This window comes from Mchenga conophoros, linkage group LG10 (genome assembly GCF_057382185.1).
Source record: "Mchenga conophoros isolate Kocher_MC1m ecotype Shallow Benthic linkage group LG10, M_conophoros_male_GT1.1, whole genome shotgun sequence".
NCBI classification, from domain to species: Eukaryota; Metazoa; Chordata; class Actinopteri; order Cichliformes; family Cichlidae; genus Mchenga; species Mchenga conophoros.
The window spans coordinates 1958374-1976599 of NC_140535.1; the positions used below are offsets into that span (position 1 = coordinate 1958374).

At 43.4% G+C, this 18226-nt stretch overlaps 1 protein-coding gene across 1 annotated transcript in view; it reads left to right on the plus strand.

Moving 5' to 3' along the window:
- med13a (mediator complex subunit 13a) overlaps positions 1–18226 on the plus strand; it is a 69790-nt gene that overhangs the window by 10914 nt on the left and 40650 nt on the right. Inside the window, exon 3 of the mRNA XM_085288141.1 lies at positions 9685–9853. Coding sequence (XP_085144267.1) covers positions 9685–9853 — 169 coding nt within the window. The remainder of the gene's footprint in view (positions 1–9684; positions 9854–18226) is intronic.

The following is an 18226-nucleotide window of genomic DNA, read 5'->3' on the forward strand; positions in this document are numbered from 1 at the left end:
TGCTGTATTATAATAGCTAATGTCTGCCTCTGAGTCGACAGATTTCAAATTGAAATGATCTGTTTCTGCTGTCCAGAACGGATTATCAGCGGCCCCTCTCTGCTTCGGTCATTGGTGGCCCCACATCTATTCATTACTGGGTGCTGGGTTAGATCCTTGAAGAGAGGAGAGACGATGGGGGCGGGGAGGTTGCGTTTACAATGCCCACCTCCTCCGTCAGTTTGATGATGAACACACTGAGACGTGTTCAGCGATGGAGGGAAGAAAAGTGCAATTTAGCAGCACTCTGTGGGCTTGTTTTTGCACTGATCATCTAACAGTTGTTTAGCTTTTTTTGCTGTTACGCTGTAATGTGTTTGTAGCTTTGCCAAACTTTTGGAGAATTTTCTTTTGTTGTTGTCGTCTGATGACTTTTGTCTGTGTTTGAATCAAGGATGAAATCAAAACAAGCCTGCTTTGCACCTCAGGGCAGAATCTCCAGTTCCAAAGGGCATATTTCAGTAGTCGGTGAGGGTCTGTTAGCTGAAAGTTTCACTTTCTCACAGGTCGGCCTAACCCCACCCCCCCCTGTGAAGATCTCTCGACTGCGTATTTATTGAACTGCCCTCAGATCTGTGACAGGTGCTCTGTTTGAAGCATGTCCTGCAGAATACAGATGCATGTTGACAATATTCACAAAATTCAAATATTAAGTGTTTGAATTACTGTATTTCCCAGACTACAAAGCGCACCTGAATATTAGCCGCACAAGCTAAAATCAGGGGAAAATCCTGTTTTGTACATACATTAGCCGCACCTGACCAAAAGCCGCAGGTGGTTCAATGTTGACTTATCATATGTAAGACTAGAGCTGGGCGATATGAGATTTTTTCATATCACGATATGTTTTTTTCATTTCAGGCGATAACGATATCTATCACGATATAAGCCAAATAACTATATTTGTAAGATTTAAATGTGCCGTTGCTCACAAGTAAAATGTGAAATAATCAGCAGCTTGTTTTTATTTAAATATTTATTTCCCATAATAAGTTCAACAGGGTAGATGTACTTAAGGAACATGAGACTTTTTCAGATAAATAAAGGCAAATATTGCAAACTACACAAAAGGCAGCCGCTAAAGCGTTTAAGTTTCAAAATAGAACAAACGAAACAGACTAAACTGTCAATTCCACTTAGAAACAAAATATTAATTCTAAAAATAAATCTTAGTTTGTTTTACAGAAGAACAGACAAAACTGACTAACTTTTGTCAATATCAAATAAACTGAGAACTAAAAGGAAATTCTCAATCTCTCCTTGTTGTATAGCTGAGCTTTTCAAACAGTTTTAACAGTTACTTTAGTCTGACAAAAGCCGAATGACGAATCAGCGCTTCCAGTCAGAGACTGAGGCTACGTCCACACGTACACGGGTATTTTTGAAAACGGAGAGTTTCTGTTTCCGTTTTAAAAAATAATCCCGTCCACACATAAAGGCAGAAATGAAGGAAAACGCTGCTATGAACATGCCAAAGCAGCAGGTGGCGCTAGATTCCTAACCGTGCAGAAATGTTGGCCAGTCAGAAGTCTAGAAGCCTCGGTGGGAAAAAGTAAACAAAGCTGGGGCATAGAAGCAGAACCGAGTCGTATGTGTGGACGGACAGTAACTGTGTGTATATGTAAGCATTTAAACACTGCAGAGAGTAGAATTAACAGTATTGTAGAAATTCATTTCACTGAAACAATAACGTGGCGCACAGTGTGACGCATGCACCAGTTTATTGTATTTCCAGACTTGCTTTCGGCACATTTACAGTGCACGCTACTCTGTTTTTTGTCAGACTTGAAATAGCCGAAATACCTTCACACTACGGAGCTTCTATGGCTCTTCCGTTCGACAATCTCTCCGGCGTTGGAACCATCATCTGTTTTCTCTTCGGTCACGCTCGGTTGATTTTTCTAGTCGGCACACTCATTTCCTCCATTACCCGCTGGCTGCCTCCCAAACAAACACACGTGCGGCTTGGCACTTGTGCTGTACGTAACAAGTCACGCGACGTGACGCTGCGGCTGTGATTGGTTCGGCTCTGCGCTACTTAATTTGGATTGGCTGTTCTTTTTATTTTTTATTTTTTATTTTATTTTAAGAGGACAAGAGCGGCGAGGTCTATCGCGATAGCTTAATTTCTCTATCGAGTAAAAGTTATATCGCGATACATATCGTTATCGTTCTATCGCCCAGCTCTATGTAAGAGAATATGCACAAAGCGAATTGTCAGGAAACAGATGGCTGTTTGGAGACACACCCCTTTTATTAATATTTTGAAAAACAAGTTATGGTACATATTTGCATAACTTTTTAGGTATATGTACAAGTAGCGGTAATTACAAGTACGAAACATGTACTGTGCTTCATAAATGAGTAACAAATGTAGTACATAACAATAACCTGCAGCACACCAGAAAAATAGATTCAGACTACCTTTCAGGCTCAGGTTCAGCGACACGGCTTTAACAAGAAGAAAAGTCAGTCATTCACCATCTTTCTTTTCTTCCTGCGCACTAAAACCACCAAAGTCCTCTTCTCCAGTGTCGGATACAAACAGGCTCAGGATGGCTTCGTCATCCACTCTCAGCTTCTCTTCTTCGTCACTTTCAAAACCAAAGAAATCCTCGTTGTCAGTGTCAGAGTCGAACACCCTCAGAAGGGCCGTGGCGGTGTCCTCCTCTCCATCATGCAACAGTCCAGCCCTTCGAAATCCGTTGGTGATCGTGGATGTTTTCACACTTTTCCACGCTGTCAGAATCCACCGGTGGAGTTGAGCATAACTTGCTTTTCGCAAGTTTATCGCCGCTCGTCATCCACGCCTCCTGCTGAACGCTACTTTGAAGTTTGTTTTTCGAGCTACTTGTACGGCACTATGTTGCCTGGCGGATGGACATGTGACCAACATACCACTCTTGAACCCCGATACTGTGTGTCTGATCACATGCCCTTCCGCCAGGCAACGTAGTGCCGTACAACAGCGGCACAAACAAAACAAATCGTCTTACGATATGACAAAAATCACGGACAATCCATAGAAAAGCCGCACCTGACTAAAAGCCGCAGGGTTCAAAGCTCGTGCAAAAAGTAGCGGCTTATAGCCCGACAATTACGGTACACTCCCTCATTATTTAAGTACCATTGATTCTTTAAACTCCCCATTGCGAGTTTAAAGGTTGCCTCTGCTGTTAATTTTTTGTAAGCCATTAATTAGGGTCATTTTTTTTTTACATTTTTTACAAAGGTAAATGTGGGATGTTTCATACATGACATATCACCATAAGACTTTGTAATCTAAAGTGATTTTCTTTGAGATTAAATTACAAATGAGTCCAAACAGATGCTGTTGGTTACTGACTTGTGATTGGTTTAAAGCAGGGCTTACCCTTTTGAAATTGCTCTGTGAGCTGATTTATTCTGTGTGTAGCATGCTGATGCGTTGCATGTGGTAGCCTATAAGTGACTTTTTGCAATCTGAATTAGACAGATGTGTTTATAAAAGCAACGCTTTTATTAGATTGAGTAAATTTCCGTTACATTAAGCTCAGTCCCTCATCATTTTTTCCTTGCGGTTGCCTGGTTTGAAAGACGTGGTTGAGACTTGCGTCGGTCTAGGATCATATGCGTACATAGCAGTCATAGTCCTGGCACAAAAATGACGAGCCATCCGTTATGTGAACGTCTGACTCTGTGGACTAAGATTCTCACTTGGATAGTGACAGAGGTGATGACACGCAACACGACTTGTGATGCAGATTCAGTCCCACGATGATGTAAGGCCAATTGTAAATGCTGTAGCCCAGTGGATGCCCCAGGCAAGGATTCAGAAAGGAGAAACGCCACTCACTCTTTTAGAATTTCCAAAAATTATTGAGGCGGACAGCCCGTGAAAGTCAGACTGAATTTTGAAATCTCCAAGCTTTAGCTGTAAACATGAACAAAGAGTCCACGAAGCTTTGAAGTGGAGCGTGGTTGGCGTACAATTTAGAAAGGAAACATTGTTTCTTTTTCCTTTTTTTGGGTTGTGTGATTGAAAGTTAATGTCCTACAGATACTTTAAAAGTTGCATTTTGTATCTAATGATGCTATAAAGGATGTTTAATGGAAATACTTCTTGATTGCTACCAAACACTTCTGCCCACACATGCGGTAGATTTGTTGAGCTATACGCTGGGGATGTATAGTGGAGATTATTAGTTACACTTGGTTAACCCTAATTTGGGCTTTTTGGTCCCCTCTTCCTTTAAAGGTGGTTCTACACTCGAGTGTGTAATGCAGAGATTGATGAATAGATAAACCCAGAGCAGGTCTTATGGAGAAAAAAGTGGAAGAGGCCGACGGCTTTTTGTGCTTGGGGATCAATTTTCCAGGGCTAATCTCCTGCCTGTGAACCACCCTCCGCTTTCCTCTTTTCCTCCTGCTCCATCTCCCTCGGCCGCTCTCTCTGATGGATCTCCTTTGGCTGGCACGGCACAGGGACTCGGCCATGCATGCAGCTCTGGCCCATGGGTGCACTCTTCCCTCTCTTCTCTCTCAATCCCTCTTTTCCCTCTCTGTTCAAGAAATATTCATTAATTAGTAATGGAGACTTTACAGAGCACTGCTGGTTCTCTCTTTCCTTGCAGATAAGGATGAATAGAGGGAGAAAGTGGAAAGAGAGGAGAGAACCTTTTGGCCAGACTTGGTTAGAATACCCCTGAGCACAGTTGATCACAAGCCATTAATCTTGCTGTTTAATGACTGATTGCTGCCCTAATTGCTTATATACACAGTTGAACATATGTGTGGGTGGGAGAGGGGCCTGTAACATATATAAATACCTTTGAGATTGTCTAATGTGCAGCACATTTTGGTGCTTTTTGGTTTACCGCTACTTCACCGGTTACTCTCGTTGCATCATAGTAAGGAGAAAAATGGGCCAGGCCTCACTCTTTTTAAAAAAAAATTTTTCACCCTGCAGTTATAATTGGTAGGTTAAATAGAAGCGCGCTCTCTGTAGGGACAGAGGATGAACTTAAAACTTTTCACTATGTTTAAATTGTATCAGTCACATGAGACTGATCTCAGTCAAGTCAGGTGCAGTTTAACAGCAAAGAATGTGAAATGTTCATATTTAACCTTTAAAGCTGGCCGAACGTTTGCTTCAACTCACAATGCCCTTCTCTGTTTTTGTAAACACAGAGGACACGCCTCATCATCTGTGATGGCCGAGTTTCTGCTTGTCATTAATTTATGTTTCCTCTGCAACAGTTAAAGCTCTTTCCAAAAGCCTTGACAGGCAGGTTACACTGAGCTGAACTAACATTTTTAGTGCTTTTTATATCTGAGCGACTCGATATAAATGGATTGCTAGCATAGCAACATTAAGACAAAACAACAAAACAGACTTGTAATCTCCTACGTCAGCCTAAGAGCGATGGAGAATCTTCAAGTGTGTAGATGTTAATGGGCCTCGGACAGTTTGGCTCGTGGGGCAGAAAACTTTGCACCGAGCGGTTCGGCCCTTGTGTTCCAGCTTTTTTCAGTCAGCTTGTGTTTCTTTTCTATAGAAGTAGATGTGAGTTTGCCTGATACTGATGAGCTGCTGTGCTTCTGCCTAAGAGCTTTTATAAAGGTCAACTCATCTGGGTCTGCTGCACAGGAGGCAGAGACATGAAAGTGTCCTAACCATCAGCTGAGCCCATAAATCTTTGTTTAAATGAGGCCACTCATCTTTCACCCCCATGTGCTGACCACCGCCCACCACGCACCACATGTGCGCTCGTTGATCTGCCAGAAAGCTGGAATTTTGGACAAGTGCACATTTATCATGGTTTGGGAAATATTTCGAATATTTTTATTTATTTTCAGAGTCATTTCCAGTCAAAGATGCCAAACATTTTTCAGATGGGAGGATTTGATACTTTGTGTCCTCTAAAGTGAAGCTGATGTGTTTGAGACTATTGGGCTGACGTGAAAACGAGCAAATCGGTTAAATAAATGTAAAGGAATATTTTTATAAATAGTGATTTGTCAGTTAAGTGAGAAAATATTATTGCTTGTTCCATCTGGTGTTTGCTGGAACAGTTCAGTGTGTTCTGCAGCTCGTCACCTTGACTGTGACCTTTGCACGCTGTGAAGTGGATGGATGTTAAGTTACTTCAAGTGTTGGAAGTTTAGTTTCCTTCCTTCCTTTTTTTGTTTTTAAATGTGATTGTGTCTTTTGGTTTAGAGAGGCGGACTGGTAGATTTTGAGCAGAAAGTTATTGTGTCTGTCTGTCTGAAGTGTATTGCAGCGGGCATTGCATGATGAGCACGAGGTCGTTAAAAACACTTGAAGCAAACCAGATGTCTGTTTAAGAGCTACTTGGCGCTGGAGGGAAGGGACAGGCGACAGGGAGGAGGACGAACGGGGCAAATGTGGGTCTTGGCAGAGAAAAGCAAATGGGATAACCATGGCGGTCTTTACAGAGGAGGCCTGAAATGGGACTGGAGGTTTAAGCACTTACTTTGATGTTTTCACGATTTTTCGTCTTTTGAACATTATCGGTCTCAATGATCTGTCTCTCGAATCCTTGATTTCGGCCTAAATCCTATTTTGTTTTTCCCCCTCAAGTCCTTTCTTTTAATCTGCCATCAGTGCCTCAGTTAGTCGGCTTTCTTTTCTTGCTGACTTTTTGCCCTCTCGCCTGTAATACCTCTTTAGGATGGCCTAAAGACCAGATGCTAAATCGCTGAAAGCAGGCTTGTGTTAAGAAAAGGTCCTTCTTGTCTGTTTATGTCCACATTTTCTAGAAAGTTAATGGCTTTATGTTGTTGTTAAAATATTTTTAATCCACTGTTAGCGTTAATTTTTAATGGGGAAATTGTTTTCCTGCCTTTGCCGTACTTTTCAGTGTTCCTGATCTTATCCCCGAAGATATGTGTGCACCTGATGAATTAGTTTGTTTCTCTGAAAATCGTTGGGAACATAACCCCTTTACTTGGCAGCTAGCCTGAGGGTGTTTTTCTTTTGCTCGGCTGTAATGATTTAAAGGCTAGCCGGAGCTGAAGTTGACTGGATTTGATAGTGTTGGTAATATTTTCCTTCTGAATTGGGCGTCTTTTACATGGCAGGCAGATGTTGCATCCTTGCTTTTCTGGAGTTGAGTAAGCTACAAGCTCTCAGCATCTTAAACCTGCCAAGATGGCATAGAGCCTGTCTCATTCAAAAAAGGAAGCCAGTGTAATTTCCCATGTGAATAACCTTGCAATCATTTTAATTTAAAATGTCGTTACCTGAACTCGCATTAGAACAGCAAGCCAAGAGTTGGCTTAATAATTCAATAAAATTTTGATTAACTTGCTTCTGGGCTGACTCGTACCGCTCTGGCACACGGCGAGCTGACGTGAAGGTGGGTAGGTCACACTCGGTGTTTGTTTCGACTGCGCTCACGCAGAGACGGCACACTCGGGGAGATGTTTGCTGCAGACTTGACTGAAAGGAGCTTAAGTGCTATAAGATGTGAGCAGTGGCTGTTAATGAGATTAGGTCGGCATTCAGGCCAACACTGAATGTGAATCACAAAGCAGCTCTGATATGGGCCCGATCGTGCATTTCTTCATCCAGCGCGGCTAGATGGAGTGTAATGGGTGTCTTGTTTTATTTCAGTTGGACATGCAGACCAATTAAATACAGTCCTGTGCTTTTACGAGTAGTACAGCATCAGGTGAACACTGTAGCTAGGACATTAGGGCATTGTACTTTCCCAATACAGTGGGCAAAAATGATGTCTCACCACTGGACAACGAAGCTCTCTGATTCTCTTATCAGATTTCATTTGTAGCAGCTGTGTAAGTTCCTTCATAGAGAATAACAAGGGCAGCGCTTTTCAAATTCTTTTGCTGCCTCCAGGTCTCCACAAAGCTCTAATCGGTGAAAAAAACCCACACCTGACTTTTTGTACCCGAAGCTGTGGCATTACGCTGACACGTTGCTGTTGTATCGTAATCAGCCTACGGTGATGTCATTATCTCTTAAGGAATTTCCTCTCGTTTGTTTTCATTCCTGAGACGTCTCTTTCTTAAAAAGCTTTCCGCGATAAACATTACGCCCCATCAGCAGAGTGTTTACAGCTGCGCACGTGTATCGCGTGGAATCGGCGATTACTTTTCAGGAAGAGTTTGTGAGGAGGAGACTTATTGGCAGGTGAAAGCAGCGCAGGCATCATCTTATTATTATAGGTGGTTCGAAGTAATAATTCATGTCACTGAGATGTGTAGTAAATTTGTCAGGTCTGAAAGCAAATGGTGCTCGAAGTAAAAAGTGGAAGGGAAAGAATCAGTGCATGAAAGGACGAGGAGTCGAGAGGAGGAGGGGGATTCAGGTGCCAAATCATCATAAGGCTGATTCAGCGTTTGCATGCAGGAGCGTTTCTGCCATGCAAAGGAATGTTTTAATTTTAATAACAGTAAGAAAGTAGATGGGCGTATAAATATACTGGACCGATAGTGTTCACGTGTGCAACATTCTGAGCAAGACGATATTTAGTAAAGTCACTTTGCAGCATGCGTGTAACATTTAAGTTTTACTCTTTGCCTGAGACCAACTTGGGTTCCTACCTGCTGCTGTTTATGGGCGCACTGAGCGAGTGAAAAGGGAGTTGTTGGAGTCTGGAGATCCCTGCTCACCAAGAAACGGCATCACACACAAACTGTTTTATTTAAGGGGGAACTGGTGGACATAATGGTCACAGACAGTGAATAGCAACGTGAATACAGCAAACATCTGCAGTGAAGTCTCGGTTTTTCCCCAGTGACCTGAAAGCAAAACCGGAGTACTGTTGAACTGTGAATTGTGCTCTTCCACTCCTGAACCCTGGTACGAAACACAAAACATCTGAAACCTCCACCACCTGAAAGCAGGCAGCGGCAGCAGGTTTCCACTTAACCGCTCCCTCTCTCAGTGATCGCACTCTTGTTTGCATGTACACGGCCTGTTTGCCATCTTTCTGACTGTTTTGCATTCCAGGAAATGTTTAATTTCTGTAGCAGAAGTGTCTCTGCGTCCAGACTGTGACAAATATCATGTTACAAGACTGTAACCCGGTCTCCTCTAGTGGTTAAATGTGAATTCACACCGCTGGTGTGATTGGTTGCCACACGTCAGTTTATTTGACAGTTTGTGATGCTGCAGGGTGTTTCATAATGACATCTATAGAATGAAAGGGCCATTTAGTCAGCGTGGATTTTGTTGTGAAGTCATGGACGCGGCGTGCTCGTGCTCAGTTTGTCAGAAGTTTATACATATTCAGCAGTGATGCGTTATTAAAAAATAAACACTTTCACAGCATTTATGTGTCGCCCACTGTGAAGTCAGATGAGGTCATTCTGGGTGATGAAACGTTTTTAGTGTAAACCTCGGTGTTGGGTGTGATGTGACGATATGTTTAGTTATGACAGTTGGCGTTGCCATATGTAATGTTGTAAACACTGATAAATATCCTTATTAGTGACAGAGCCATCTGATCAAGTGTGAGGCTGCTTCTCCTCAGCACAGCAGCGACACGCTCTGTGCTCTCGTGATTGACATGATTGATTATTTGCCCTGCAGAGTTCTTACTGTTTTCTCTATAAAAATGGTACAAAAGCACTCAAATCTTCACCTTTCTGATAGCTCTTTTCTGTTTTCTTTACCAGCCGAGGGCGATGGGCTTTGGGAGAATGGCCCTTCCTACGAGTGTCGCACTCTGCTATTCAAAGCCATCCACAACTTGTTGGAGCGCTGCCTCATGAATCGCAGCTTTGTTCGCATCGGCAAGTGGTTTGTCAAACCCTACGAGAAAGATGAGAAGCCCATCAACAAGAGGTAAGCTGGCACTGCTTGTTCTTGGCCTTATCCTCCTCTTTTTATTTTATAACATTGCTGTTTTGAGTGAGGCTGTGATGTGTTTGGGTGCAGCTGAGTGGGATGAGCCCTGACGTTAGTGGTTGTGTTCCCACTGTTCACTTGGCATGAATACATGCATTCGTGTGCTGGCTGTGGGGAGGAGCAGGTATTGGATAGTATGGATCGTACCAGGGATTTCCTGTTGTGTTTTTGCTGCAGATCCTCTCAGTAAACATTGTGTTTGGGCTGTCTTTCATGTTTGGCCCTTTTGCTGGAGCCCGAGCAAACAAAGGATCTGGCTTCATATGTGTTTGTTGATGTTTTGAAGCCTGGACTGACCTCAGTCCTGATGGGTGCATTTTTGCTGGGGAGGGGAGGAGGTACCCTTGTGCCAGCACCGTCTGTTTCCTTTCTCTCCTCTCACTCTGTGTGTGTGTGTGTGTGTGTGTGTGTGTGTGTGTGTGTGTGTGTGTGTGTGGTGTAGCTGAGGTGTCCTCCACCTCCTCGTTGCTATCTGCTGAGCTGGGTTTCTTGCCGTCTGTGTCAGAGTTCATTGATAACAGACAGAGACACGGCTAGTGAGGACAAAATGACCATAGCAGTTCTTCCCCACCAGCTACCCTCCTCACTTTGTCTTCACACTGAACACACAGCCACTGGCTGAAAGCTCCATTGGAGGTCTTTGTAGATAATGCTTTTAAAAACTGCATTTGTAATGTTAGGTGCTGACTAAGATTAAACCATTTGGAGTTGGCATGGTGCTTTTGGTCAGATTTTCCAGACAGCTGATCACGGGGCAGTCCAGCTATTTGATCTTGTGTAGGCACAGCCACGTTTGTTTGTGTTTGCGAGACATTTGCAGCGTCCAGGTTAGAAATTGTGTAAACTGTATCTGCTGCCAGCTTGTTGTTATCACTGCCTCACTGTCGCGTACGAATACGTCTACTGTTTCACTCTCCTACATCTGTAGACAGTTACTCTTGTGTGGTAGCTTCATTTAAACACTGTTATAATAATAGACAAGATGGTACTGAAGATCAAGTAGCTTCTCTCTTGAGCTGTACACATGCCCTGTTTTTAGCTCTATCGCCTCTTTACCCAGTACGCTGATTGCAGAGGGCCCCGGTCAAGGGGAAAAAAACACAATGGTCTTTTCCTCTGCTCTGGAATTCACAGGCCACCCTGTCTGTGCGTCTGGCTTTGCCTCCCTCTCTTTCTCTCCCCTTCCCTCCATCCCCCTCTGCTGTCACGGAGCAGACTGGGCAGGTTATAAATAGTGGTGCAACTACCCTGAATCTCAGTTGTCGTCAAAGATTTTCTTTTCCTCCTCTCCTTTGGTGTGATCTGCAGTGCCCCAGCCGTGCTGGGATTTCAGAAAACACAGCGCCACAAAAGGGTGACAGCAAAGTAACCGGGCTAGTGTCACTGCCGTGTCCCGAACCGCTTTTAATGTAATGCTGTACTGTTAGTTATTCTATGGCTCTAGTAATGTTGAACACAGAGCAGAGTCTGACTGTCTTATCCTTCTTTGCCTCTTGTCTCCATGGCAATATTGAAGCTTGCCCTATCAGTACTGTGATAGAGAACTGAGTGTTTACCCCTCGGGAGACCTGATCGTGGTGTGCAGCATGACTCGTTATGACTTAAGTCAGTGCGCATATCCAACATCCTTGTCGATGACTGGTTGAGTCCACTGGGAGTGAGTGGAGTCGGAGGGAATTCCCACTCATTGTCTTGTGAAAACTCTACTTAACTGTACAATGTTTAACTCCCGGATGCCCCCCACCCCAACTATTGTAACACCATGTAGTTGGATTACTTGACACAGTCGATGTTTGCCAACATAAGCACCTTGCTCTCCTTTCAGTGATTTAATTTAGTGTGACTTTTTCTTCTAAAACACTAATCGACAAGCAAAAGCTAAAATATGAGAATCAGGACGTGGTAAGAAAACTGCAGGTGTGCATGGTCTTTGTAGCTGATTACTATAATCAGAGACGCTGTGTCCAGGAGATACTCATTGTCTTATCTTTCATTTGGAGAGATGAATTAGGAGAACAGTAGTTTTAGAGATCTCCTCATTGAAGCGGTGTAACATAAAGTAGATTTGAGGTTTCTAGACTGAGTCCACGACATCAGTGTCCTGCAGTTATAGTGCCAGGTTTGTTCTTACTGTATCAGTCATAAAACCTTCACAGTGGCCTGCTTGTGTCGTCGTAGCATGCTGGCACCCCCAGTTTAGTGAGTGACTCTGTGATCAACATGTAGACTGAGCGCTTCTTGAATGGCTGTTGGTCTTTTTTAAAAAAGAAAAATCACTCCAGGTTGATTATGGGGGCTGTCCTATCCTGTTTGCCCCTCCTCACAATTCAAACTGACTTTAGTGAGATTGGAAGGTGAGAATTTGAATTCCATCACAACATGACAAAACCAAGTGTTTAGACTATTACTACATATATCGTTATTATATTACCTCAGTCAATGAGGTTATATGATCACCTCGCTCGCTTATGTCTTTCTTGATCTGTCACCTATGCAGAAGCATGCAAGAGCACATTTTTATATTCATTATTCCAGGAATAATGAATATAAAAACTGACTTAAACAGTCATGGAATTAAAAGAAAATCAATGAGAATATATTGTAAATTCTCACTGTGTGCATTTCTACATTTACTCATAACTGTTTTCAGATGTGATCTGACTGCAGTTGAATCCTCGCTTAAATCCAAACAGGCTTGATTGATTTTGCCCCTTCGTGAGTGCTGATGCGTTATTCCAGCAGTATGTTGTTCTGGATACAAGTGTCTGCTGCAGAGAGCCCAGTCTGGTATAGCTGGACCACAGAGCAGTGCAAAGGTTTACATATACTATTGCTGGATGTTCACCTGTTAACTTCTCACTGCTTTTTGTTTGCTTTGTTGTTCCCTGGTTGGCACTGAGCCACGGTGTATTTACACACTGTATTAATCTGTGTTCAACAGGGCCAAAGTACTTCCATGGAATTGTTATCATGTTGCCTCTTTTCAGTATTTTTTCCCAGTTTTGGAGGAAAATGCACGTGTGTGCTTTGTATCACTTTTATGCCTCTCATTAGTTTTGCTTCTGTGTTTTATGCACCTGTAGTTCAAACAATGCTTTATAGCAGAAAATGTTTGTTTACTTTGACGTTAAATCCATAAGATGCAGACCGACTGGTTGTTTATTGCTGTTGTATGATGGGCTGGTAGATCAGTTGTGTGTAGGCTCTTTGAGAAGTGGTTCTCATCTGGGGAAATATGAAATTGTGATAGGCACATTATTTTCTGTACATACATAGGACGATAAGTATAAGTCACAGTGGATATTTAATGCAATATACAGTGTAGTGTACATGAGTGTACTGCTGGGGCATACTTTTGAATTGGTCAGCAGTCCAAACTTCCAACATTGGAAAAAGATGTTCAAAAGCTGGAACTAATAAATACTGAAACAGCTTGCTGGGTGTATAGCTAAAAATCAGATCTGCAGATGGGAAACGCCGGTCATCCCTCTGATCAGCAGGCGGCTCCTGTGCAGCATCCAAAGTCTCCAGTTGGTGGAGGCTGGGGCCAGCTGACACTGTTCATAACCTCAACCCCAGACCTCAGCACGCCCGTGTTGAAAAGCTTACATCATCCCTGCCCCTCCTCCTCCTCTTCGCTTCTCATTATAGCATGATGTATGTGGCAAACAGTTTTTCTCAATCTAAAAATAATAATAATTAAAATAAAAAAACTGCAAAAAGTTGCTCCTCTAGTTATCTTTTATTAGATGACAGACTCGTTTCCATTTGATAAATAAAAGGCTGCACGCTGATCAGTTAAATCCCTTTTGTTTAAAACGTGAGCTGCAGCAGCATGAGTCGATCCAGCTGACGGTAATTCTCTTTGTTTGGTGAAAAGGCGGCTCCAAGTTGTGTAGCTTCTGTGAACCTTCTACTGCGAGGTACACTGGCTCCAAGAAAGACAGAGAGGGGGGGAGGGAGGCGGGGAGCGAAGGAACAAGCAAGGGAGAGCTCCTCTTGGTTGTCATGGCAGCAGGGAAATGCACCCTGGGATCGAGTGTTTCCAAGGTGAAGCGGGATGCTCGTGCTCCATTGGTCAGCTTAAGGCAGACTAACTCGTCGACTTGCTCCTAATTGGCTGTGCCACTGAAATTCAGAGCAACATTAAATCCAGCCTGCTTTGAGGTTTCAATTTGATCAGGACAAAAGGGATATTATTTCTTTATCTGCATGGCGTGTGCCGTGTACTTGAAGCGGCATTTACAGCATCGACAATGTACTCCAGCTGCGCTGCAATCAGTGTTAGATTACCACTCCACTGTATTTAAAATGTGTGTATTTTTGTTGTGCATGCAGTTGTTGTTATTGTTGAAAGCATCGTTAACAAGTCAAGCTGTTATGAAATGAGGCCAGTCTGCAGCAGCTCGTATTACAAGAGACACACACACTAACAAACATGTCTCCCACACATGCAACTGTCTGCACTTTTCTGCATGACTGTGGCTTATGTGGATGAGCACATTCTTCCGCTATTGTTTTGGCCCGATGTTGGGAGGTGAATGCGCGAGTCCTGGTTCGCTGTGGCAGGCGGAAGCAGAGAGCAGCACTCTGTTAAGTAGGACAGTGCAGGATAAAGGGCCACTGCCTCCAGTCTGGGGCTAAAGTGCTAAATTTATCCCCTCCCTGCTCCCAGCACAACACAAACACACAAACATGTTCGTCAACAATCAGTATGCGAGCCAGTCCACATCGAGGGCAGTCTCGGTGTTGGCACGCAAGTGGCTGGACATAGAACCCGCAGTCAGCGAGGAAAACGCACGTAGTGCAGTCGCACAGATATAGACATGCAGGAGAATTCAGCACCTCTGCTCGGTACCCTGCCCCCAGCACTCGACTGCCTACCCCCTGATCTTGCCCACACTTCATCAGTCTCTCTCTGCAGCAACAGGAACTCCAGGGAGACTGGGCTGAGGGACCATGTGACCCGGTGCTCTGGATATATCATGTTGCTGGAGAGATCCTGTCCAGAAGATAAATATGGCTCTTAAAGGAAAATACCGATAGCTTTCATTGGTATGGTTTGTTTGCTTAATTGCTGCCCAGTGATACAATATTAATGATTTATTTCCCTTGGCGTTACATTAGTGTTACATTTTTAAAGTCCTTGCACCCTCATCTTAGTAAGACTCTATAATCTGTAGCTGTCACCTAAGCTTAACTACATACCGACATCAAACCTGTCAGCTGTGTTGCAGAACTCGTTACCTCATTACTGTAAATTGGTTACAATTTTGAATATCGGAGCAGTTTCCACTGTTTAGTGCCAACCAGAACTGATCAGTCTCTGTTTGTACTGTACCACTGAGAAAACACATTTTAGAAGTCAGCAGTGGAATTCAAGTGCAGCAGCATGACCAGAGTTCCTTGGTCATAGTGAACGATGCGTTCTTAGGTTTCCCCCCACTACCTCGAAGTCACCCTCTCATTTCCTCAGCAGCCGGTGACCCGCATTCCTTCCATTCCTCTCATCTTCCTATGTGACCAGGGGCTATGGTGCAGTACAAGCAAAGGTCTCAAAGAAGTCGTCATAGTTAATCCGTCAGGCGTCACGTCCCCTCATCTGCTCTGCTCTTTTCTGTGATTTGTGTGCTACTGTCTTTAATCCCAACGTTCTGGCAGATGGTCACATTTAAAGATAATATCTTATGGTCGGGGGCATTTCACCTCATCACTGCAGACTCCTGTGCGGCTGCGTCACAGCCTGACCTAACCCTAAAATGTCCAGAAAAGATGGAGGCAGATTTATGGATTGCCAGATGTGTAATCCCTTCCATAGATTACATTGCCAATTACACACACATGTTGTCAAAATAATGACAAACCAGATGTTTGGTTTTAGGTAAATGCCATCTTATCTGGGCTATTATGATAAAAAAAGAAGAAGTAATCTGCAGCAGTACTCGCCAAGCACGCTGCTCCAAGCATCACGGAGTTGCCACAGCTCTTGTGTGGGTTTATTTTACCTCCAGTATCTTTTTATTTCTTTATGTAATCCCGAGCTGACTCCGTGATTTTGAAACTGGGGCTCTTTCAGGGCCATAGCGTCTGTTGCAAGAGTCCTTGTTCTTCCTTTTGCTTGAAGGTTTTAATTAATGGCTAAAACCTTTTCACCACATGTGCAGCTTGAGCTTTTAACCTGCTAGTAAAGTCTTGGGCCTCATACTTGCAGGCTTCTGATATTTGTTCTGTTAATGAAAGAGATTCTGCCTTTCTGTTAACCTTTCTTTGTTTCATGAAACCTGTAAATTTGGTCATGGCATTCATTTACATTTGCATATAGTGTCTTATAGATGGTAAAAGTGTTACATGCTTTTCAAAAAGCATATCAGCTTATTAGAAAGAAAAGGGACAAAGCGGGCCTTGTCATTGTGGGTTCACTGCAGAAGCCCAGCTTTAATCCGGGATAATGCTGACTAATTGCCCTTAGCTCCGAGTAATGAATCTTTATTATTACAACTGCACAACTCGCTTACTTGTGTCATAATGATCTAATGACCCAGCACACTTTTAAACAGGCTTAAAATTATTTTGTCATTACATACTAGCATAGTAAATGTCCCCCCCCCGACAGGTATACGCTGTTTTATCCTTTTGTCTCATCCTTTAGTTTATGAGTGTAGCATGCTTTGAACAGACTGAATATTTCAACAGATTGGTATCACACAGCAGTGACACGAGCTCCTCTTTGACATGAACATGTGCACCGTCACAGTTGTGCTACAGTTGCAAAGGGATGATGTAAATGTGGTAATGTGCGTAATGTCTGGCTCACATTGAGAAAATGGCTTTTAGCTGATTGTGTGTGTGTGTGTGTGTGTGTGTGTGTGTGTGTGTGTGTGTGTGCGCGCGCGCGTTTGTGTGTGTGTGTTACATGCTAAATGGGGAGGCAGCTAGAACCCGACTTGCTGTCAGGGTTATGTCAGTATTATCTTTAGTCAGCTACGGCAGTATCCGTGTGCGGTTGTGATACACTTGCAGAGGATCGGATTTCTCCTCTTTTTATGGACTTGTCGTTCTATCTCCATCCATTTTTCCTTCCCTTCCAAGTTTAATCTGACGCGTATAAAGAGACTCAGCCCCCGTCTCCGTTCGTGGCAGAGGGAAATCAATTCAGCGTAATAGAGCTCTGCATGTGTGAAAGTGCTGGCCTTAAGATTTTTAGTTTGGTGTTTTCCCCAGCTCTGAGCCTCCTGTGTACACCAGCTAGAGCTGGTGTGTGTCTCTGGGCCTTGTGTGTTTTTGTGTTTATGTTACTTGGCAGTAGACAGCAGTGTTGTTTTTCCCAGTGGTCAGGTGGCTAGACAGTAGGGAAGATTATATCACCCTGGAAATGTCCTCAAATTCACTGCTGTTTACCGCTTTAATCCTTTTTCTTCTTGGCCTTGCCCTGCTGAGCAAAATGACACAAATGAAAATCTTCTGTTTCATTTCTCAAGCCAAAGGCAACCGTGGCATTTTACATTAAAGTCAGATTTGCACCGCCTTTCTGTGTATGTCCTAGTAACAGGCATGCAAACTAAACAGTAACACTGTTAAGGAAAACAGACTGTTTTGTTCTTTGTAAGAGAAACGCCTTTCACAACTAACCACACTTTCTTAGCATGAACATGGATAAACAGTTGTGACTGAGCAGTGACATAAAAGACTCCGTGTGTGATTGCTGCCAGCTCCAGAATCATTGTTTATTAATGTTGTGCCAGAATCTGTGCCTATGCCAGCATGTCTTGTCACTGCTGCAGCACATGACCAGTCAAAACATGTTTACATGCCCCAGATTGTAATAACAAGCTGCTACAATGGCAGATAACCATGTATTGGACAGCCCAGAGGTGACTGATGTTTACAGTAAAGCAAAATGACCAGAAGTGAAAGGGCCTTTGTTTTCCCCTGAGGAAGGCGCACTGGTTGTTGTGCTGAGGAAGTGTACAGCAGCTAAACGGAAGCCCACGTCTTAGAGCGGAGCAGCCGGACGAGCTCGACAAACATCTGTGGAATGTCACAGCTCGACTGTAACCTTCCTTTTTCTCTCTTCTGTCTTTTCACAACTTCCTCCCCCCAAACTCTTCTTGTCACTTCATGCTCCGTGGCTTACAATCGACTTCTGATTCTGCACAGGTCAAGTTTCATATTACCTTTCTAACTCTGTGCATCGGTGTGTCATTCCTATGCTCAAACAATACAACAGTTCCCAGAAGACTTTTTGGCATTCTCTAAACCTTGTTTTACACTCTCCCAATTAAAACTGGATTAATAACAATAATAAAATGC